General features: G+C 41.6%; 1 protein-coding gene across 7 annotated transcripts in view; it reads left to right on the top strand.

Moving 5' to 3' along the window:
- Positions 1–5,740, top strand: part of LOC121279007 (serine/threonine-protein phosphatase 4 regulatory subunit 1-like) — a 72,528-nt gene extending 66,788 nt beyond the window's left edge. For 6 of the 7 annotated variants that reach the window (XM_041189735.1, XM_041189740.1, XM_041189736.1 and 3 more), the window contains one exon: positions 2,844–5,740. In XM_041189735.1, the coding sequence (XP_041045669.1) occupies positions 2,844–3,007 (164 nt within the window). In that variant the 3' untranslated portion in view covers positions 3,008–5,740. The remainder of the gene's footprint in view (positions 1–2,843) is intronic. The other variant, XR_005943311.1, reaches the window with a different exon arrangement.
- Positions 5,741–24,095: the final 18,355 nt, after the last annotated feature.

The raw sequence follows: 24,095 nt of genomic DNA, 5'->3' as shown, positions 1-24,095 counted from the left end.
ATTGCTGGGATCTGGTTAGGAGGAATATAGTGAATCAAGTATAGGAGAACATTAAGGAATAGTGATCATAACATCATAATGTTTAGGTTAGCTTGGAAAAGGATAAGGAGCAATCCAGAGTGAAAATTAATTGGGGGAGGACAAATTTCAATTGAGTGAGAATGGATCTGGCGCAGGCAAATTGAAATCAAAGGTTGGCAGATAAAACTGTAATAGAACAATGGGCTATCCTTAAAGAGGAGATGGTTTGGGTACAGTCACAGGGGAAAGGAGGGCAAACAAATCCAGAGCTCCCTGAATCTCAAAAGAGATGAAGCAGAAATAGTGTGCTTTTGACAGATGTCAAGATGGGGAATACAGTTGAGAACCAGGTTGAGTATAGAAGGTCCAGTGGAGAATTGAAAAAGCAAATAAGAGAAGCAAAGGGAGAGTATGAGAAGAGACTGGCAGCTAACATAAAATGGAACCCAAAAGTCTTCTGAAGGCATATAAATAGTAAAGGGGGGAATGGGACTGATTAGTGACCGTAAAGGGGATTTGCAAATGGAGGATGGGGCAGGGCTCAGGTCCTAAATGATTACTTTGCATCTATCATTACCAAATAAGATGCTGCCCAAGTCATAGTGAACGAGGAAGTAGTTGAGACGTTGGATGGACTCAAACTTGATAGAGGTGGTATCAGATAACTTAAAGTTGATATGTCCCCAGGACTGAATGAGATACATCCAAGGATACTGAGGGAAGTATAGAGGAAATTGTAGAGACGTGGGTCATAATGTTTCAATCCTCCTTACAGGACTGGTGCCAGAGAACTGGAGAATTACAAATGTTACATCCTTGTTCAGAAAAAGGTGTAAAGATAAGTCCAGCAACTATAGGCCAGTCACTTTGACCTCAATAGTGGGAAAGCTTTTAGAAACTATAATTCAGAATAGATTTAACAATCACTTGGATAAGTGTGGATTAAGGAAATCCGGCACAGATTTGTTAAGGGAAATTTGTCTTTAACTAATTTGTTTGAGTCTTTTTGTGAGGTAACAAAGGGTTGATGAGGGTATTGCTGTTGATGTGGTGCATTAGGACTTCCAAAAGACATTTGATAAAGTGCCACATAATAGGTCTGTGAGGATAATTAGAGCCCGTGTAATAAAAGGACAGTAGCAGCTTGGATCCAAAATTGACTGAGTGATGGTTGGTTTACAGACTGGAGGAAATTATATAATGGGATTCCCCCAGGGCTGGCATTGGGACTCCTACTTCTCTTGATACATGACTTGGGTACAGGGCACAATTTCAAAATTTGGAGATGACACCAAACATGTAAGCATTGTGAACTGTGAGGATGGACTTCAACAGACCATAGAAGGGATAGTTAAATGGGCGGATGGACAACTGGCAGTTGAAATTTCATGCAAAGAAATATGACGTAATTTTGGTAGGAAGAATGAGGAGAGACAAAATAAACTAAAGGGTACAGTTCTAAAGGGGGTGCAAGAGCAGAGGGACCAGGGAGGGTTGTTTATATGTGCTCGAATCATTGAAGGTGGCAAGTCAGGTTGAGAAAGCAGTTAATAAAACATACTGGGTCCTGGGCTTTATAAGTAGGGGCATAAGAGTACAAAAGCAAGGAAGTTATGGTGCACCTATATAAAACACTGGCTTGGCCTCAAGTGGAGCATTGTGTCCAGTTCTGGGCACTACGCATTAGGAAGGGCATGAAGGCTTTTAGAGAGGACGCAGATTCTTGAGAATGGTTCCGGGGAAGAGAAACTTAAGTTGCGTGGATAGGTTGGAGAAGCTGGGACTATTCTCCTTGGAGAAAAGGAGATAGGTATTCAAAATCATGAGGATCTGGACAGACTAAATGGGGAGAAACTGTTCCCATCAGCGGAAGGATCCAGCACCAGAGGACATCAATTCAAGGTGATTGGCAAAAAGTGTAATGGTGACATGGAAGTATTTGTACATAGTAAGTGGTTAGGACCTAGAGTGCACTGCCTGAGAATGTGATGGAGGCAGATTCAATCAAGGCCTTCAAAGAGATAAAAACAAAAAACTGCGGATGCTGGAAATCCAAAACAAAAACAGATTACCTGGAAAAACTCAGATCTGGCAGCATCGGCGGAGAAGAAAAGAGTTGACGTTTCAAGTCCTCATGACCCTTTTTACAGAACTCTGTCGAAGGGTCATGAGGACTCGAAACGTCAACTCTTTTCTTCTCTGCCGATGCTGCCAGATCTGCTGAGCTTTTCCAGGTAATTCTGTTTTTGCCTTCAAAGAGAATTGGGTAATTATCTGAAAAGAGAATTTCTAAGGGCTATGGGGAAAGACGGGATTGGGACCAGGTGAGTTACTCTTGCAGGGAACCAGCACGAAACAGTGACTGGCCAGGTGGTCTCCTGTGCTGGAACCATTCTATGATTTTCTGATTTGGTCAAAAATTGTTGTCTCCTCTTCCACTTCCAAAAAATAATTCATATAAATAAATTGATCTCTGTAAACATTGAGCTTCAGATGGAACAACAATGTTAATCTAAAGGAAACCAGAATCTAGATTGCTAATACTTCATATTCATGCATATCTCATTCACAGCAACGCATGACAACTATGAATAGATATATTTTGTAAGTGTTTTGTGTTCTGCTAAATTTTAAAAAGCAGACTATTTTATTTTTTTAAAAGAACATTTTCCAAAGACTGGCATGTCAGTGTTCATAGTGCATCTTGTTTCAGTTTGCAGTTCTTAACTGAGAAATAATGCTTGGGGCTTGGGGAAAAGAGAATTAGGAGAGAAAGTGAAGGTTATCCTACCAAACCAGTTCATCTCCTTATTTTCTTGCAGAATACTTTGTGAACTCAGGCAGTTCTCACCAGGAAGCCATAGAGCAAATCGCTGTGGCACTGCAGGCTGATCGAGACCGGGATGTCCGATATTTTGCCAGCATATACCCCAGCAGCACAAAACTTGGTGATGATGCCATGAGTACTGCTTCTTCCACTTATTAAAATGGGTGAATGTTTTTTGCACCATTGGACTGATCAAACTGAGTCACTGATGAGTGCTTTAAATATGTGTATCAGCTGGAATGTACTGGGTGAGTGCTCCAGAATACGGCGAGATATCTGCTCTCTACACTGAATGATGGGGTTTTATGTTTTGTGGTGACCTGCCTAGTGGCCCTTGATTACATTGAGATTCACTTAGACTATTACTAGTCGTGTGGCCGTGACTCTTGTTTTTCATATTTTGACCACTGAAAATTCTCAGAGGATTTTACCACCGAAGCCTTAATCTCCTGTATTCTTAAAGTAACAAACTTGAACACCTGGAGCCGCCTTAATGGAGGAGGGATTATCCATTTCAAACCTAATCATTCCTTCCAGAAAAAAGTTATACGAATGTTACTGACAATTCTTGTCTATAAGCATCTGCAAAGAATAAGAATGTCAAGTTAATGTGTATTTCTTAATACTGTACAAGAAGTTTCATGTACTGATTCTGAAAAGTTATTTTCAACTGTGCTAGATATGTAAAGGTTTTTTTTTACCTAAATGGATTAGTTATACCTCATTTAGTTTGAACATGGACAGTGGCGTTGCTTTGTGCCCTTGAAATTTGCCCATTCATATTACAGCAAATTTCAACCTTACGGACATGAAATGGCTGCCACTGTTGTGCTTCGACTCCCCTCTTTAACCAACTCATTCATCCTTTTCTAGGGGATTTTGTTCTAACTACCTTGCATATTGCACAGCAATTGACCGAAATGTAGAAGAAACAAGACAAAAAATACATACATTCATACAAGATACTCTCTTTTGAGTACATTTTTTTTCACAAATCCCTCATTACTGCAGAGAAGTAATAATCTGCCGTGCAAGGGGTAGTGGTAGCTGTTAGTATAGATGTGCGAACCCTGCCAAATTAATCTAGAATTTATACCTCAGACTGAGATGGATCTGACTAAATTCAGATGAATGGAATTTTGTACTATTTGTTGTGCAAATCAGGTGTTACATCTATCTAAATTTACATGCCTGACTCCCCTTATAAATCACGAGGCACCTTTTATTTCTCATTCACTCTACATATAAACAAGATTATCCACCATCTTGATTAGGAAGGAGAGACACAGAAGGAAAATCACCATGGAACAATGTCCCTCAAAGATCTTTGCCCTAAAGGGTCATTTTGATCACTTGACTATCCATCATTTATAAAACCCCATTCTTCTGAGTTAACAATCCCACCATCTTGTTCAAACTGATGGTCTTTGTGCCTTAGTGGCAGCCTATGAGGTCTGCCTCAGTTGATTTGATTCTTTGGTCCATGGTCAATGTCAGCTCAGTTTCAAAACCTGCAATGAATGGCTTCCAGTAACTAGCATCCATAGCACCTGTCTTCCATTATTGCAAGTCTTCAAAGTTTCAGGTCTGTTCTAAATTTAACTTAATGAAAATACCATATTCATTGAAAGGTTTTCCTGGCTACAAGATGTGAATGAGATGAAAGATTCTCATCAGTCCAGGATATGAGACCATTGGTTAAACAAGTTTCTGAAGAATGATTTTTGGCAAATGAGGCAGTGGGTTTTATTATAATGTGCTCCTTGAAATGGGAGTTGAATTCAACTTATGGAGTGGCCACTTCATGAGCTATCACGTAATGGGTTCTCTGATGTCTACCTTAAAAATTGCCATGGTTTTTTTTTTTTGCACCCCCCCCCCGCCCCCCCAACCCCCCGGCCAACTGGCATTACAGTTCTGACCTCAGTGTATTGTGATAAGTGGTTGTGATTTGACATTGCTGTGTTCCAGATCAGCCGATAGTCGTAAGTCTTCAGAGTCCAATCTCCAGTTCTGGCACTAGTGTTTTTGTGTTTGGAGGTTGAATATAAAGACAAATGATGGATTAGCTATGGTCTTCCTTATTCTTTGAAAGATGTTCAACTTCCACGTATAAATGTTCTTTCCATCAGGCCTACCCACACTCTTCTTGATCCTCATGTTGATTAACCTGCTTATTGTTTTGTTTCTGCTTTCTGGGTCTTGCCATGTTTTAGTTTGAATTCTCATTGGAGAAACAGATCTCATTCCAGGCAATAGTTCTCTATCTGTGACACAGTAGGGAGTGTTCACCTGATTAGCTCCATGCCATCTTATTTAAACCCACTGACTCCTTTCCCCACCTCCATCATCACCCCCACCTTCCCCCACCCCACTTCTCCCCCAGCAACCTCTCACCACCAAGAATAAAATGAGATGATCCATTCCATATGTGGATTTTGGACGCTTCAGAAAATTAGGTGTTGCCTATAGCAGATAATTTAATCTGACATGCTGCAAAGTGTGATAAATGGTCAGATTTCTGTGTGAGTTTAAATGTGTGCAGTGGGAACTCTCTTAAGGGCTCGGGCTCAGCACTAACACTACAAAGTAGTTAAATGATTTTAAAGTACAGCATATTTCTGTGTTATGCAGAATTCTGCGTTGTACTTATGTCTATTTCATGCTGGTCATGTCCTGCGGAGTATGTTTGAATTGGATTAGCACACAAGCTTTAAGTCTGAAAATTCAGGTATTTTAACTTTTTATCATGATCGGCTGAATGCTGCACCTTTTTTTATATGTACATATCTGTGAGCACTCTTGAGTGCCTGTTGTTGATCATGTCATAAAAAGCTGTTGTAATACAAGTTGTTCTGTACTTGTCCAAATAAAAATAAATATGCAACTATATAAGCTTGTTGCTATTCAAGTTTTATTTGTGATTTGGATTCTTCTGTGGATATTTGAAGGGAGTGCCTGCAAACCAACTGGGAATTGGCACCTTATCTGGCAGCTCTATTGAACTGATAAAATTTAGTGCATGTTGGTCATTGACTATTGACGAGACTCCAGTTTCTGATTGTGAAACTACTGCTGAGATTGCACTTTAAGTTCCTTAATTCTAGCCTGACTTTGACATCAACAGCAGCTTGCAGTATATAGCACCTCCTTAATGTAGTAAGGCACCTAAGGGTGTAGTTGGGCAAACATTGACACCAGCTCAGGACAGATGACCCCACACTAGAGATTGCTTAAGACCCAATGCTCTTGAGTCAAGGAAAGGCAAAGAGGTTTTAGGGAGAGAATTCCTGAGCTTGGGACTTAGATGGCTGAATGTACAGCTGGCAATGCTGAGGCAAAGAAATTGAAGGTTTGAGAGGAAAGGGCAAGGCCATTTGAGCACAAAGATGAGAATTTTAAAGTCAAAGCATTGCTGGACTGGGAGCCATAGTGTGTTGGCAAGCACATGGCTGAGGGGATGAATGGGATTTGGAGTGTGTTAGGTTATGGGTTTGTGGAGACTAGAAGATGGGAGGTGGAGGCATAACTGAATGGAGCAACCTTACAAGTTGTTTTGATTTCATATTTTTCATCCTGGCGAAGATTCTGGACTTGATCCTGAACCACACACCAGCTTATAAAAGTCTAAACCAGCTAAATGCATCTCTCTAAGGCTGGAGGTATTTAAGCCATGTTCTTTTGAAAACCTGGCAACTGTAAGCCTGTATGCAAATGTCTAGGACAGGTTTACAAGGTTCAGAAAAGCAGCATCCACTTCAGTAACTGGCATTGCTATGAAAAGGCAGGTGGTATTTGCCAGGCTGACCAAATCCCAAAGGGAAACTTGGCCAAGCTATCACAACAATTTTGCAATTTGTATTTATTACAAGCAGGTTTGTGCACTGAAGTCAAAAGTAATGACTCTACTGCCACCGTTAAAAGATTTTAAAGATTAAATTAAAACAAGAGACAACTTAAATACACAAAACTACTGTTACACTTAGTTTTCTAACAGTTCTCACAAGATTGCTACTTAATTGGACTCACATCTGCACACCCCTTCCAGGCAACAGTTCAAATAGATTCTTAATGTATAAAATATCTAGCAATATTACCTCAAACACCCCTTGTTTCTGTAAAGGAGGGATTTCACAGCTGCTTTCTCCCTCTCACTTGACAATGGAATTCCAAAGGCTTTTAACCTTAGTTACTGGAACAGCAAACTTCCCCAGGGTGGCTAGAGGCTTTATCCCCCACAGGTCTGTTTCACACTGCACCTTTCAAGATCTCATGGTCACACCCCACACAGCTTTCCATCTTTCTTTAAATATATTTCCCCCCTCTTGACCTGTAAATCCCATTATTTAAACTCTTCTTTGGAAGTTACTTTTCCCAGAATATAAAAAATCTTTCATCTTGTCCTTACGGCCAGCACTTGCCGGTAATAAATAAACTTAATAACTTTGCCTTATTTACCTTGCCAGTTGCAAGCATCTGATCATACCCGCTTGAAAATCAAACATCCTCTCAACTTACAATGTGAATGGAATTTGCATTTTTATTACATTTCATCCCAGCTTACCCACCTCCATTTCAAATGCTTGTTTCACACCTAAGCCCTTTTGATGATTCAAACTTTGCAGTCTGACTGTCTGCAGTTTAATTAAACTAGAGACAAATGTGCGCACACACAAACATACAAACACAGTCCTCATTAGCTTGCTTCAGTACCCCACAGTGGTATTAGGAAAAAGTATGATATTTCCTTTACAGCATGAAAAATGGGCTGGGCAATATTCCAGGAACTCTTAGTTGATTCCAACACCATTGGCTGATAGTATTCACTTATACAGTTGTACATGTCAAATCGGAGCAAATTACATCCTTACTGCCATAGTTTGGGCCTGGATGCTGTAAAATCGCAATGGAGCTATTTCTTCTATCCTAAAGAAAACAGCTCTATGCCACTTTGTCCTGTTTTTTTTTAGGATGAATGTTTTTGGAAAGAAATTGGAGAGTGGATTCCATCTAGGGTGGGATGTCAAAATGCTGATGAATCTGAGGTTGGTTATAAGGTGTGTTGGGCTGTATTGGTGTTGCCACTGGATGTAAAAAAAGCTGACCGATTATTCAGCATTGATATGGCTCAATTTGATGTGGATGACCATCTGACCAGCATGTGTCTCTCTCTCCAAGTGCCAAACGAGTAGTTTGAAGAGCCAAAATATCAAATACCAGACTTCAGATTATACCAGTGACCAATAATCCCCTCCAAAATTTAAAAATAAAGACTGAGGTGCATCAACTTAAATATGTCAGGGGCCTAAGACCTCACTGTATATTTTTATAAAATATATAAACGTTAGCATGGCTAATTCATGAGAATTTTTAAAACTGAGCAAAGGCTTTAAAATGAATGAAGCCATGGCTGGCTATGACTAGCACAAAAGGAATTTCTGGCCTTCAGGGCAGCAGCAATCTCATTATCTCTAAAGAGGTGCTAATACCACCCCCCCCACCCCCAACCCCAAACCCCATGGAGATCAGATCCCAAGGAGTTGTCCAAAAGGCCTTTTACATTTCCAAGGCCAGGCCCTGGCTAATGGAGACTGTGAGGCCAAAAGGACCCCGAAACCTCTGTTGAACTTATTAATGGCTGAAACATTAACCATCTCAAGAATCCAGACAAGGAATATACATCCTTGATCCAAACCAAAGTGGAGAAGTGGGAGTCATGAGACATGACACCCCTCCCCACAACTGCTAGAACCTGTAATGTTGCCTTGTGGAGCTGAAAAAAACTCAGACTTCCAATTTCCATCTAGCAGGCAGCAGTAGAAAAAGGGTTCTGTCCAGGTTTTTCAAAACCTAGCTCTCCACCAATACTGTTTTCTACTAGAACTTTTGAACTTCTGTACCAGCGCCTACAAGACTAATTAATCCCTATGGGCTAACCTCAACGAGGAATTCATCTCTACTGGAAAGCTGAATTATCCAGCATCAGTTTACAGCCTGCCGACTCTGGAAAAAATACACCATTGGACTTTGGTTCTGGACTCATGTGAAGCAATAATTCTCTGTGGTCTTTGTCCTGTACCTCTTGTTTCCCTTTATCCTTCTTTTATTGTATGAATGTACCAGGGACTATGTAATGACACCCTCTCCTTGTGCTTTGTGTGTGTAAAATAAACTAACCCTTTCAGTTCATCCTAGCTCAAGTTTGCTGTGGGGTTATTAATAGAGAATTGGATCACACCAAAACTGGGGTTTGGGAAAGTACACCACCACTTATAAAGGGGGAAATAAAACCAACCTTTCTATTTATGAATAGGGGTGAGGGGAGAAGTCAGGGCTGTTTCAATTAAACCCTTTCCTGTCCATAACAAATACTGATTCTATTTCTGGTATTATGGTAATATTTTAATCACAAAAATGTATGTCACAAATGGTGGCCACTGTATCTATGGTGCATGTGCTGGCTCTTTGCTGGAACAATTGAAAATTAATCCATTTTTCTTGTTGTTCCCTCATTGATATATTTGCTCTTCACCATTAATTTACCTTACCCCATGTAATAATGGTAACTTTTGGATTGGAATCAAATATACTTTTAAGAAGTGTTTTGTTTACATCAGAGACTATGAAAGCCAGAAGAGACGAGAGGAAATATTTAAACGGCTGATAGGTAGGCACAGGAAGAGGGCCATTTTGCTTTTCAAGCCTCTACTGCATTCAGTTAGATCATGGCTGGTATTGTAGCTCTACTCCATTTATCTCCTGCCCACTTCATAATCTGGGGGAGACGGTGTTGTATTTGTAATATCACTGGACTAGTAATCCAGGGGACTTGGGTTCAAATCCCACCATAGCAGCTGGCAGAATTTGAACCCAATTAATCTGTAATAAACTAGTCTCAGTAATGGTGAGCACAATAACTATCATTGTTTGTTGTGAAAACCCATCTAATTCACTAATGCCCTTTAGGGAAGTGAATCTGCTGTCCTTATCTGATCTGGCCTACGTGTGACTCCAGACCCACAGCAGTGTGGTTGACTCTTAACTGCCCTCTGAAATGGCCTAGCAAGGCACTCAGTTCAAGGGCCATTGGGATGGGCAACAAATGCTGGCCTTACCAGCAATGCCCGCATCCCATGAAAAACAGAAAAGAAAAATCCCTCTATCAGTCTTTTCAGATTTCAGTCTTTAAAATTTCAAATGAACCAGAATTATAATGTTCAAAATTCACAATGTTTTGGGCAAGAGTGTTCCAGAAATCTATTGCCCCTTTGTGTAAGGGGAGAAGTGTTCCCCAATTTCATTCCTAAATGACCCAGCTCTAATTTTTGGCATTGTCTGCCTTCTTGTGGATTCCCTAACAGAGGAAATAGTTTTTCTGTATCTACTCTCAGCAAATTTCTTTACCATTTTACAAGCATCAATTAGAGAGAGTCAATGGTGTAGTGGTATTGTTGCTAGACTAGTAATCCAGAGACCCAGGGTAATACTCTGGGAACTTAGGTTTGAATCCCACCATGGCAGAGTTTGAATTCAATAAAAATCTGGAATTAAAAGTCCAATGATCACCATGAAATTAATGTCGAATGTTGTAATAACCCATCTGGTTCACTAATGTCCTTCAGGGAAGGAAATCTGCCGTTGTTACCTGGTCTGGCCTACATGTGACTCAAGACCCACAGCAATGTGGTTGACTCTTGAATGGCCTAGCAAGCTACTCAATTGTAACAAACCGTTACAAACTCACAAAAAAGGAATGAAACCAGGTGGACCGCCCAGCATCGACCTAGGCACTGGAAACAACAATAGCAATCTCAGCCCTGTCTACACTGCAAAGTCCTCCTTACTAACATCTCGCTTGTGCCAAAATTGGGAGAGCTGCCTCACAGACTAGTCAAGCAACAGTCTGACATATTCATCCTCACGGAATCATATCTTACAGATAATGTCCCAGACACCACCACCACCATCCCTGGATATGTCATGTCCCACCAGCAGGACAGACCCAGCAGAGGTGGCGGCACAGTGGTGTACAGTCAGGAGGGAGTTGCCCTGGGAGTCCTCAACATTGACTCCGGACCTCATGAAATCTCATGGCATCAGGTCAAACATTGGCGAGGAAACCTCCTGCTGATTACCACATACCGCCCTCCCTCAGTGCTCCTCCATGTTAAACACCACTTGGAGGAAGCACCGAGGGTGGCAAGGCCACAGAATGTACCTGGGTGGGGGACTTCAATGTCCATCACCAAGAATAGCTTGGTAACACCACTACTGACCAAGCTGGCCATGTCCTAAATGACATAGCTGCTAGACTGGGTCTGCAGCAGGTAATGAGGGAACCAACAGGAAAGAAAAACATACTTGACCTCATCCTCATCAATCTGCCTGCTGCAGATGCATCTGTCCATGACAGTATTGGTAGGAGTCATTGTGGAGACGAAGTCCCACCTTCACATTAAGGATACTCTCCATCGTGTTGTGTGGCACAACCACCGTGCTAAATGGGATAGATTTTGTACAGATCTAGCAACTCACAACATGATATCCATGAGGCACTGTGGGACATCAGCAGCAGCAGAATTGTACTCAAACACAAATCTATAACCTCATGGGCCTGCATATTCCCCACTCTACCATTACCACCAAGCCAAGGGATCAACCCTGGTTCAACGAAGAGTGCAGGAGGGCATGCCAGGAACAACACAAGGCATACCTAAAAATGGGGCGTCAACATGACGAAGCTATAACACAAGACTACTTGCGCACCAGCAGCATATGCAGCAAGTGATAGAGCTAAGCAACTGCACAACCAACGGATCAGACCTAAACTGTGCAGTTCTGAATAGTGGTGGACAATTAAACAACTCACTGGTGGAAGAGGCTCCACAGATACCCCCATCTCAATGATGGAGGAGCCCAGCACATAAATGCAAAAGGTAAGGCTGAAACGTTAGCAACAATCTTCAGCCAGAAGTGCTGAGTGGATGATCCACCTCGACCTCCTCCCAAGGTCCCCAGCATCACAGATGCCAGCCTTCAGCCAATTCAATTCACTCCACGTGATATCAAGAAACGGCTGAAGGCACTGGATACTGCAAAGGCTATGGGCCCTGACAATATTCCAGCAGTAGTACTGCAGATTTGTACTCCAGAACTGGCCATGCCCCTAGCCAAGCTGTTCCAGTACAGCTACAACACTGGCATCTACCCGGCTATGTGGAAAGTTGCCCAGGTATGTCCTGTACACAAAAATCAGAACAAATCCAACCTGTCCAATTACCACCTCAGTAGTCTACTCTCCATCATCAGTAAAGTAACGGAAGGGGTCATTAACAGTGCTATCAAGTGGGCACTTGTTTAGCGATAACCTGCTCACTGATGCCCAGTTTGGGTTCCTCCAGGGCCCCAAGTGTCCAAATAAATCAATGTCCTTCCAAACTTTAAAAGAAACTATAGATCTTGTACATTTGGATCCAACAAGAGATATAATTAATGCCTGTACTAATCTTCCAAAATTGCTTAGATCCTGGAAGGGTCCCAACAGATTGGAAAATAGCAGAAGCAACACAATTATTCAAAAAAGGAAGGAAGCCAGTTAGCCTAAGATCTGTCATGGGGAAATTGCTAGAATCCATTTTTAAGTAGGTTATAGCAGGACACTGAATGGGATCAGGCAGAGTCAACATGGTTTTGTGAAAGGGAAACAGTTTTTAACTGAGTTATTAGACTTCTTTGAGGAAGTAACAAGCAATGTGGGTAAAGAGGAACATGTAGGTGTAGCGCTTTTGGATTTCCATAAGACATTTGATAACATGCCATACCAAAGGTTGCTATACAAAATATGAACTCATGGTTTGGGGGTAACATATTAGCATGGATAGAGGATTGGTTCACTAACAGGGATAAATGGGTCATTTTGGGGTTGGCAAGCTGTAACTTAGTGGGGTGCCACAGGAATCAGTGCTGGGTCCTCAACTATTTTTCAATCTATATCAATGACTTGGGTAAGGGGACCAAATGTTATGGTAGCTAAACTTGCTGGTGACACTGAGATAAGAAGGAAAATAAGTTGCCAAGGAGGTAAAGAGTCTAGAAAGAGATATAAATAGGCTAAGTGAATGGGCAGAAATTTGGCGAATGGAGTCTAATACGGGGAAATGTGAACTTGTCCACTTTGGCAGGAAGAATAGAAAAGCTGTAAACTATTTAAATGGAGGGAGATTGTAGAAATTGGTAATACAGAGGGATATGTGTGTCCTATAATAAAATCATAAAAAGTTAGTAGTCAGGTACAGCAAGCGATGGAATGTTGGTGTCAATTGCAAGGGGAATGGAATATAAAAGTAGGGAAGTTTTACTGCACCTGAGCGAGGCCTTGGTGAGATCACACCTGGAATACTGTGTACAGTTTTGGTCTCCTTATTTGAAGAAGGATATGATTGCATTAGAAACGGTTCAGAGAAGGTTCCTCAACATTCCTGGGATGAAGGGCTTATCTTAAGAAAGCTTGAACAGTTGGAGATGAATGAGAGATGATCTTACTGAAACATAAGATCCTGAGGGGATTTGATAGGACGGATGCTGAGAGGATGTTTCCTCTTGGGAGGCTAGAACTAGGGCACAGTTTAAAAATAAGAGGTCTCACTTTTAAGAAGGAGATGAGAATTTTCTTTCTCTCTGGGGTTTGTTAGTCTGTGGAATTCTCTTCCCTAGAAAACATTGGAGGCCAGGCTACTGAATTTATTTAAGGGTGAGTTAGATTTCTGATAGACAAGGGAATCAAGAGATATGGGAGGGCAGACATGAAAATGGAGTTGAGACCACAGTCAGATCAGCCATGATCTTATTGAATGGTCAAGCAGGCTCGAATGGCTGAATGGCCTACTCCTACTCCTAAGTCCTATGTTCCTATTTAAGTTAAATTCGCTATAAAATAGTAACATCAGCACAAGAGAAATCGTTGATTGAATAGCTGTATTTAATTATCTCAAGTTTATTTCTGTTAATTCAGTTAATAGTCTAATAAATAGGGTCACAACAGGGCATCTCAGTCCTGTAGAATACACATCCTGTTCCATGTGGGAACTCGAGGATGCTTCTCATGTCATGGACAATCATCTTGGAGAAAGTGTCAACTGGATCAGCTCTAGGTCCAGGCTACAGAGTCTGAACGGCAGCTTGCGTCACAATGGATACTGAGTTTCATGGATAGCACGTTTCTGGATGTGGACACCCTGCAGCCTGAAAGTATAGGCAGAGCAACAATGGGTGACCATCAGACAGTCAAGGAGCACCAGGCAGGTCACTTCCAACCGATGCTCAGTTCTAAATACTGGTGAGAGTGATGGTTCTTCTGCAGTCAGACTCACCATATTATTTATGCATTCCCGTGAAACAGGCCATTTTCATGGTGGGTGGTCTCCGACTCGCCTGCCACGCCTTCACCTCGCTGCTTCATCACGCCAGGCACCACATTTAAAGAACATCTGTGCTCAGTGCTTCCAGCCCAGGATTGCAGTAAAGAAGATATGTGCACGAAAGACAAAAAGACTGCAGCCCTCGAGCGCCTTTTGGATGCTGTGGAGGCCCACTGTGATGTCCTTTACCCCACTCTGACCACAGCAGGGGGAGCAACATTACCATTCTGGCTTGGTAGGTGATGGCAGTGGTGATCAATGTCAATGCTGCACAGACAAGGTTGGCCATCCAATGCAGATAGAGGATGAATGATCGCATCTGTGCAGCCAGGGTATGGCAACCATCTCATCACTCTAAACTCACACACTCAAGCCCATCGCACATTCACTGGCATCTCACTCACTGCCAGCTCAAGGGGCATCACCTCTCATTCTCACACACACCCTCACATGTCCATCTGGCCCCATCTCCTCTGCAGACTGCCTCCTCAGCCCTCACCATCTCAAGACCACTGCACAGATCAACATGTGTTCCCATGCACACCTTGGAATACCCTCCTTCCCTGGTACAGCCCTCATCCTGCATCCTCTTCCCTTGCCTGAGGCCACTTCTCCCCCTTCGCCAAGCAAAGCCCTAGCCCTGCAGCCATTGAAAAGCCACCCACATATGGATGATCTGGTAGGATGCCTGCCGTGAGCACCCCTAAAAGTGATGTGGTGCTGTCTGTGAAGCCTGGCGCTGATGACTGCGAGTGCTGATTGAAGCAAGGCGGGCAAACAAACCTCGAAGTCCCGAGCAAAGTCGCAGCCCGCCAAGTGCTTATCTGTTGTTGTGAAACACATAGGCATCTTTTCCCGCCGATGTGGGCAGACATTTCAACTGGTGGGGGGTGGATTCCGGTGGACTGGCCTTATAATGATATGCTGATGTATTACAATGAGGTTCCCAACATCTGATGGTGGAGAACGCGGCCCAACATGGGAGGGCTGAGCGGACGATCGCAAACTGGTTTCATGAAACCGATCACGCCATATTGTCCACGCACATTGCCGAACACACCCAACACCAGCGGGCACAGAAAATCTGGCCTATGTCCCAAAGGGATCGAGGGCAGAATACTATTGGTCAGATCTAAGAAACGTTAGAACTACCATGAAACTACTCGATGTATTCTACTGGCCACCAGCTAGTGGGAAAAATATAAAGGAGCAAATGTGCAAGGAAATTAGAGGTGAAAAAAGTATTTTAGTTATAATGGGGGATTTAATTATCTGAATATAGAGTGAGGTAGCAAAAGTGTAAAGGGGAAAGAGGGGCAAGAATTTCTAGCATGCTTAGGAGAATTTTCTACATGAGTTCAATGAGGATACAGAATTGGCTTGGTCATAGAAGACAGAGAGTAGCAGTGGAAGGGTGCTTTTCTGAATAGAGAGCTGTGACTAGTGGTGTTCCGCAGAGATCAGTGCTGGGACCTTTGCTGTTTGTGGTATACATAACTGTTTTGGAGGAAAATGTAACTGGGCTAATTAGTAAGTTTGCAGACGACACTAAGGTTGGAGGAGTTGCAGATAGTGAAGAGGATTGTCAGAGGATACAATGGGATATAGATCGGTTGGAGACTTGGGCGGAGAAATGACAGATGGAATTTAATCTGGACAAATGCGAGGTAATGCATTTTGGATGGTCTAACACAGGCAGGAATTATACAGTAAATGACAGAACCCATCGACGGGCAGAGGGATTGGAGTGTACAGGTTCACAGGTCACTGAAAGTGCAATGCAGGTGGATAAGGTAGTCAGGAAGGCATTTGGCATGCTTGCCTTCATTGGCAGGGGTATTGAGTATAAAAGCTGAGAAGTCATGCTGCAGCTGTATAGGACCTTGGTGAGACCACACTTGGGATATTGCGTGCAATTCTGGTCGCCACATTACCAGAAGGATATGGAGGCATTGGAGAGGGTGCAGAGGAGGTTTACCAGGATGCTGCCTGGTCTGGAGGTTATTAGCTATGAGGAGAAGTTGGAGAAACTCGGATTGTTCTCACTAGAGCGATGGAGATTGAGGGGCGACTTGATAGAAGTTTACAAAATTATGAGTGGCATGGACAGAGTAAAATAGTCAGAAGCTTTTTCCCAGGATGGAAGAGTCAATTATGAGGGGACATAGATTTAAGTTGAGAGGAGAAAACTATAGAGGAGATATGCGGGGCAAGTTTTTTATGCAGAAGGTAGTGAGTGTCTGGAATTCGCTGCCAGAGGAGATGATGGAAGCAGGTACGATAGTGGTGTTTAAGAGGCAGCTTGACAAATACATGAATAGGATGGGAATAGAGGGATACGGACCCTGGCAGTGCAAAATGTTTTAGTTGACGGGCAACATGATCGGCGCAGGCTTGGAGGGTGGAAGGGCCTGTTCCTGTGCTGTACTTTTCTTTGTTCTTTTGTTCTTTGAAGGAGGCATTGCTAGATCTGGTTTTTGGGAATTAGGTGTGTCAAGTGGTAATAGGGGTACATTCAGGGGACAATAATCATAAGGCTCAGGTTAGCTTTGGAAAAGGACAAGGAGCAATCCTGAGCAAAATTAATGAATTGGAAGTGGCCCAATTTCAGTGAGGTGAGGATGGATCTGGCTCAGGTAAATTGGAGTCAAAGATTGCTCATTTTTCAGCTTTGCCTGGCAATGAACTGCCTTTAAAGAGTAGATGGACCAGGTATAGTTGAGGTACATTCGCAGGAGGGGGAAAGGTAGGGAAAAACCAAATCTTCCTGGATGGTGAGAGAGAGACTATGATAAAGAAAAAGGGGCATATACAGATGCCAGGTTGAAAACCCAAGTGAGAACAAGAATATAGACAGTTCAGAGGGGAAATGAGAAAATAAATGAGAAGCAAAAAGAGAGTATAAGAAGAGACTGGCAACTGACATGAAAACGAATCCAGAAGTCTTCTATAGGCATATGAGCAGTAAAAGGAGTGATGCTGATTAGGGACCTAAAAAGGGATTTACACATGAAGGCAGGGGGCATGGACAAGGAGCTACATGAGTACTTTGCATCTTTCCATACCAAGGAAGAAGATGCTGTGCAAGAAATAGTGAAAGGGGAGGTAGTTGAGATACTGGATGGGCTAAAAATTAATAGACGGGGTATTAGAAAGGCTGGTTGTACTTAAAGTTGATAAGTCACCAGGATTGGATGAGAAGCATCCAAGGATACTGATGGTAAGGGTATAAATTGCAAAAGCACTGGCAATAATCTTTAATTCCTCCTTGGTAAGGGTGTGGTGCCAAAGGACTCGTGGATTTTAAATTTTACACCTTTGTTCAAAGAGGGGTGTAGGGATAATCCCAGCGACATAGGCCCATCAGATTAACTCGGTGTTGGGGAAGCTTTTCAAAATAGTAATTTAGGAAAACACTGCAGATTACTTGGAAAAATGTGGATTAATTAAGGAAAGTCAGCGTGGATTAGTTATGGAAAATTCATGTTTAACTAATAGAAGTTTTTTGATGAGCTAACAGAGAGGATTGATGTGGTGGACATGGATTTCCAAAAGGTATTTGATAAAGTGCCACATAACAGACGTGTCTGTAAAGTTGAAATCCATGGAATAAAAGGGACAGTGGGACAGTGGCGGTGTAGATATAAATTGGCTGAGTGACAGGAAACAAGAGTGGTGGTGAAAACAACAGGAAACTACAGGCCAGTTAGCTTGACATCTGACATAGGGAAAATGTTAGAAGATATTCTTAAAGATGTTATTGCAGGGCATTTAGAAAAATTCAAGGTAATCAGGCAGAGTCAACATGGTTTTGTGAAAGGGTAATCATATTTAACCAATTTATTGGAGTTCTTTAAAGGAATTACATGTGCTGTGAATAAAGGAGAACCAATGGATGTGCTGTACTTAGATTTCCAGAAGGCATTTGATAAGGTGCCACATCAAAGGTAATGGCAGAAAATAAAAGCTTATAGTGTACGGGGTAACACATTGGCATGGAAAGAAGATTGGCTAGCTAACAGGAAACATAAATGGGTCTTTTTCTGGTTGACGGGATGTAACAAATGTTGTGCTACAGGTATCAAATCTGGGGCCTCAACTTTTTACAATTTATATAAATAAATTGATTGAAGGGACTAAAGGTATGGTTGCTAAATTGATTGGCGACACAAAGATAAGTAGGAAAGTAAGTTATGAAGAGGATGTAAGGAGGCTACAAAGTGACATAGATAAGTTGTGAGTGGGCAAAGATCTGGCAAATGGAATATAATGTGGGCAAATGTGAAATTGTTCATTTTGGCAGGAAGAATAAAAAAATATATATTATTTAAATGATGAGAGGTTGCAGATTCAGAGGGACCTGGGTGTCCAAGTGCATGAATCACAAAAGGCTAGTGTGCAGGTACAGCAAGTAATTAGAAAAGCTAATAGAATGTTGTTGTTTATTGTGAGATAGAGGCATTCAAATACATGAGGGGCCTGAACATAGTAGATGGGAATAAACTGTTCCCATTGACAGAAGAGCTGTGAACCAGAGGACAATTCGAGGTGAATGTGGCAGAAGAACCCAAGGTGAAATGAGAAAAAGGATCTGGAATGCACAGCCTGAGATTGTGGCGGAGGCAGATTTAATCAAGGCTTTCAAAAGGGAAGCAAATAAGCACCTGAATGAAAAAAACTTGTAGGGCTCCAGGAAAAAGGTGGGGGGGGGGCGGTGAGGAGGGAAATAGCTGAGTTGCTCTTGGAGAGAGCAGGCATGGACACGATGGGCCAAATGGCCTCCTTCTGCAATGTAACCATTCTATGATTCTATACCCCTCAATCTCCTAAATTCAAACTAATATGTCAAATTATGCAACCTATCCTCATAATTTACCCTATGATGGGCCAGTGTTGTACCCAGTCTCTCAGGCCAATATATCCTTTCTAAGGTACAATGACCAAAACTGAACACAGTACCCAAGATGGAATCTAACCATGGCTCTCCAAGAGATGTATAAACCTTTTCCCCACGCCCTTACTTTGTACGCCACCCACCCTGACCCACCCCCTCCCCAGGATAAAGGTTAACATTCCGCCAATATTTTTCATTCCATTTTGTACCTGTGCTAGCTTTGGGACTTCTATGCATGACATACAAATCAGCTTTTGTTTCACAGGTCATTGTTTTTTTTGCCATTAAGGTAATATTCCATATTGCCTGCCTTGGATCCAGAATGGATGACCTCTGACTTCTCAACCTTGAACTCCACTTGTCATTTTTTTTTGCCCATTTTTAATTCTTCTCTTCGTAACTTCTGCTGCCATCTACAGAATTAACTGTGCCCCTTAACTTACTGTTATCTCAAGCGTGGATCTGCCACTCTCTATTTCATAACCCAGTCATGGATTTTTTAAAAATCAAATATTATAGTGAAAAGCCGAGGCTTGTCAAAGAGAGAACTGTTGTTGTCGTCTCCAACCTCCCAGTTGCCAACCCATGTTATAAGGTTACCTCCAATTCCTCTTCTTTTTTTAATATAACCGACAAAACTCTGTGTGGAATCTTATCAAATGCATTCTGAAAGTCCATTTATGGGTCACGTCCACAGACATTTGACCACCAACGACTTCAAAAGCTATCCATTAGATTAGCTGAACGTCTGTTTCCTAATTACAGGTATAACCCCATCTACCGTCCACTGAATTCTTTTACTTTCTTCGACCAGAGCAATATGGGCTCCACTAGGTGGCAGTGTTTCATAAGTCAGCTGCTCTTAAGCAGCCCGGCTATTTCATTTATCTTGTGGTTTTCTGAGCTTACTCTCTCTTTAAGTCCTTGGATCATATCTATACTTCTGATAATAATTGATCCCTTATGCTGCCTCGCTGCAGTATCTTGCACATCTGTTAACATCTGAATACATTCCAGTGGTTCTGTCTTTTAAGTGCAGAGAAAGGATATCGCAGAATGTCAGCTTGCACCCACCTTAAGTGCATTCCTAACCTACTTGTAATACGGCAATCTTTCTGGAGAGGAACTTCCATGCACCATTCTTCCGCTATTATACAGTGGCCTACGGGGAAAAAAAGAGCAGAACTAATTCTTATATTTACGTAACTAAAACTAGTTTCCTTACCCAATTACAGAACTGCAGTTGCACATTTGTACAGGTTCACAACAGCAACTCAGATTTATATCACGCCTTTAATGTAATGAAACGTCCCAGGCATTTCACAGAAGCTTTGTAAAATAAAGCATGACACCGAGCCATATAAGGTCAGATGACCAAAAACTTGGTCGGGGGTAGGTTGGCTTTAAGGGGTGTCTTAAAGGAGGAAAGCAAAGTGGGAAGCTGTGGGGAGGGAATTCCGGAGCTTGGGCCCTTGGCAAATGAAAGCGTGGCCTCCAGTGGCGGAAGGAGTATAGCCGGGAATGCACAAGGGACAACAATTAGAGGAGCGCAGATATCGCAGGATCAGGATTAGGGGCGGGGTGGAGTGTTGTGGGGTTGGAGGAGAGTACATAGGTAGGGAGGGGCAAAGCCATGGAGGGATTTAAAACCAGGAAGAGAATTGCTTAACCGGGAGCCAATGTAGGTCAGTGAACACAGGGGTGATAAGGGGAAAGGGATTTGCTGCAAGCTAATTCCATTAGATCCTGGAATCCAGGCTTGTTCATTCTACAGAGTTTCCTTGATCTGGCATTTCCTAGTGGTAACTGTTGTATATTATTGTGGTTGTCTAAGGAAGAGGTTCAGAGGCGTAGAGTCTGAACAGTAATTATTTATTAAAGAACATAACTATTTACAGATATACAAGACAGAAAGCCATGAGCTATCGCCACTCAGTCTGCTACCAGACTACCATTAGTCCTGTGACTTCCTTTACATCATCATGTGGGCGGTACTGTTTCCCCAGTCCCACATTAACTCTTTCAGTCCTGCCGTGTGAAATGGCAGAAGTGGACATGGAGGAGCACTGAGTAAACCCTCTGATTTCTACTGATTTGATGCAGTTTGTTAAGAACAATGTCCCAAGGGAAGGAAATAATGTTGATCTTGAGCTAATTGAGTTCTGGACTGGATATGATGATCTGCATTACAAAATATTTCAGTCTGATCTCACTCGAAATTACTTGGAGAGGGCAAGGGTTTCTGGATACATTTTAGGGTTAGACAGAGTTCCAATTTTTGTCCCTCAAAGATCAAAATCTGGCTCTGCTGGATGATAAGTATAAATAAGCCAATTTGTAAGGTAACGAGAGATTTTTTTTTAAACTTCAATTTGATGTGCAATCATTTTCTAAACTGCTGTAAATATCATAAGTCAAAAAATCCAATTGCCAAGAAAAATGATGTTTGAATTTACATTGTTTGAGGCTTATTTATAAATACTGTAGCAATATTAAATGTTTACCATTATTTTCCAAACTTCAAGTGATTAAATACCCTTCTGGCTAGTACTTGATTAACAAAACTTCAAATACTGTTTTGGCTGCCATGTGATTAAGTGAGACTCTGGGAACCAAAGCTTCATTACGCACTTACAAAAATTAGATTTGAGAAAGCATCTTGTGTCCCTGCCATAGGTGCAGCTAAGGTTTAATTTCATAGAATCACAATCTTTACAGTACAGAAGGAGGCCATTCAGCCCATCAAGTCTGCACTGGCTCTCTGAAAGAGCATTCTAGCTAGTCCCACTTCCCTGCCTTATCCCTGTGACCCTGTACATTCTTTCTTTTCAGATAGCAATCCAATTTTGTTTGAATACCTCAATCGAGCCAGCCTCCATCACCCTCTCAGGAAGTTTGTTCCAGACACCAACCACCCTCTGGGTGAAAAAAAATTTCCCCGCATTTCCTCTTTTGACAATTATTTTGAATCAGTGCCCTCTAGTTCTTGATGGTCTCTTGAGTGGGAACAGTTTCTCACTTTTTACCCTTTCCATAATCCTCAGGATCTTGAATACCTCTATCAATCTCCTCTTAGTCTTCTTTTCTCCAAGGAAAACAATCCCAATCTCTCCACTCTATCCTCATAGCTACAGTTCTTTATCCTTGGAATCCCTAGAACTAGTGTCTTATACAAGTTCAACATAACATCCTTACTCTTGTACTCAATGCCTCTATTAATAAAGCCTATATACTATATGCTTTATTAACTTGTAAAGAAAATATAATTTTTCCAATATTATTGTGGGGTATTGTGAAGCAGGCTGTGGGGGCTGTGTGTGTTTGTGTGTGTGTCTGTGTGTGCATGACTAATTTAATTAGACTGAAGACAGTCTGCAAGATTTAACTCTTCAAAGGATTAAGTATAAAGCTTGCATTTTGAAATGGAGATGAATGAGCTAAAATGGGATACCAGGAGATACAGCATGAATAGGAATTTGCATTAAGAGATAAATGAGGGAATTTTCAGCTATTGAATTTCAAAGAGAGGAAAAGGAAGTTTTAAAACTGGCAAAGATCATAAATAAATAAAGCAAAATTAAGTTTATTTTCCTCAAAAATGGTGGTTATAAAGACAACATGAAAGATTTTTAGATTCAAAAGAAAGTTAAGAACAATGGGTAAAGATGAAAGGGGAAAAATATATTTAAGGAAAGATTGAAAGCTGTATGAGGCGTGGGTGAGGCCATGAGATCTTGAAGAGTATGCTGTGCGAAGACAGACCTATAAAGGAAGCAGCCTCCAGCCACCCCAGAGAAGTGTCTTGTTGTTCCAGAAAGCAAGATTTTGTTACAAGCCTTGGATTTCCATTGTTGAGTGAGAGGGAGAAAGAAGCCCTGTGAGATAGTTACCCTATAGCAACACTGGATGCCTTGTCAGTAATATTACTGGATGCTTTATAGATTAAGAATCTATAGGGACTGTTGCCTGGAAAAGGATGTTTATTTGAGAGTCTAGCTAAGTATAAATCTTTTGGGAAATGTTATAAGACTAAATTTAACTCTATAACTGTAATCTTGTGTGTTTAAGTTTTCTTTTCTTAATCAACATTTTAATTTAATATTCAAAATCTCCAAAAGCAGTAGTGGAATCTTTACTTCTGACTTCAGTACACATTCCTTCTTGTAATAAAAATACATATTGCAAATCGTTGCGATAGCTTGTCCAAGTTTCCCTTTGTGATTTGGTCAGCCTGGCAATTACCACTTACCATATCATAACAAACCGCTCTCTCAACATTCTCTGCCATCTTCAATGATCTATATACATATACACTGAGGTCCCTCTTCCTGCACCTCCTTTTGAGTTTCTTCCTTTATTTTATGCTGTCTCACCATATCTTTCCTGCCAAAATGAATTACCTCACACTTCTCTGTATTGAACTTCACCTGCCACTTGTCTGCCCAATCCACCAACATGTCTATGTCCTTTGGAAGATCAGGACTATCCTCATCACAGTGGACAATGTTTCCAATCTTCGTATCATCTGCAAATTTTGAAGTCATTCCCCGAACACCACACTCTAGTCATTAATATATATCAGGAAAAGCAAAGGTCCCAACCCATTGACCCCTGGGGAACTCTACTACAGACCTTCCTCCAGTCTGAAAACCAGCATTTGTCACTACTCTCTGTTTCATGTCACTCAGTCAATTTCTTATTCAAGTGCCTACTTTCCCTTTTATTTCTTGAGCTAGAATTTTGCTCGCAAGTCTGCTGTGTATCACTGTATCAAATGCCTTTTTGAAAACCCATATACATCACATCAACAACATCGCCCTTATCAACCTTCTCTGTTACCTCCTCAAAAATCTCCAGCAAGTTAATTAATTATGATTTTCACTTAATAAAACAATGCTGGCTTTCCTTAATTATCCTGCACTTGCCTAAGTGACTA

Source organism: Carcharodon carcharias, chromosome 6 (genome assembly GCF_017639515.1).
Source record: "Carcharodon carcharias isolate sCarCar2 chromosome 6, sCarCar2.pri, whole genome shotgun sequence".
Classification (NCBI taxonomy): Eukaryota; Metazoa; Chordata; class Chondrichthyes; order Lamniformes; family Lamnidae; genus Carcharodon; species Carcharodon carcharias.
Note: the sequence above shows the minus strand (reverse complement) of the source record. Positions and strands in the feature narration are given on the sequence as shown.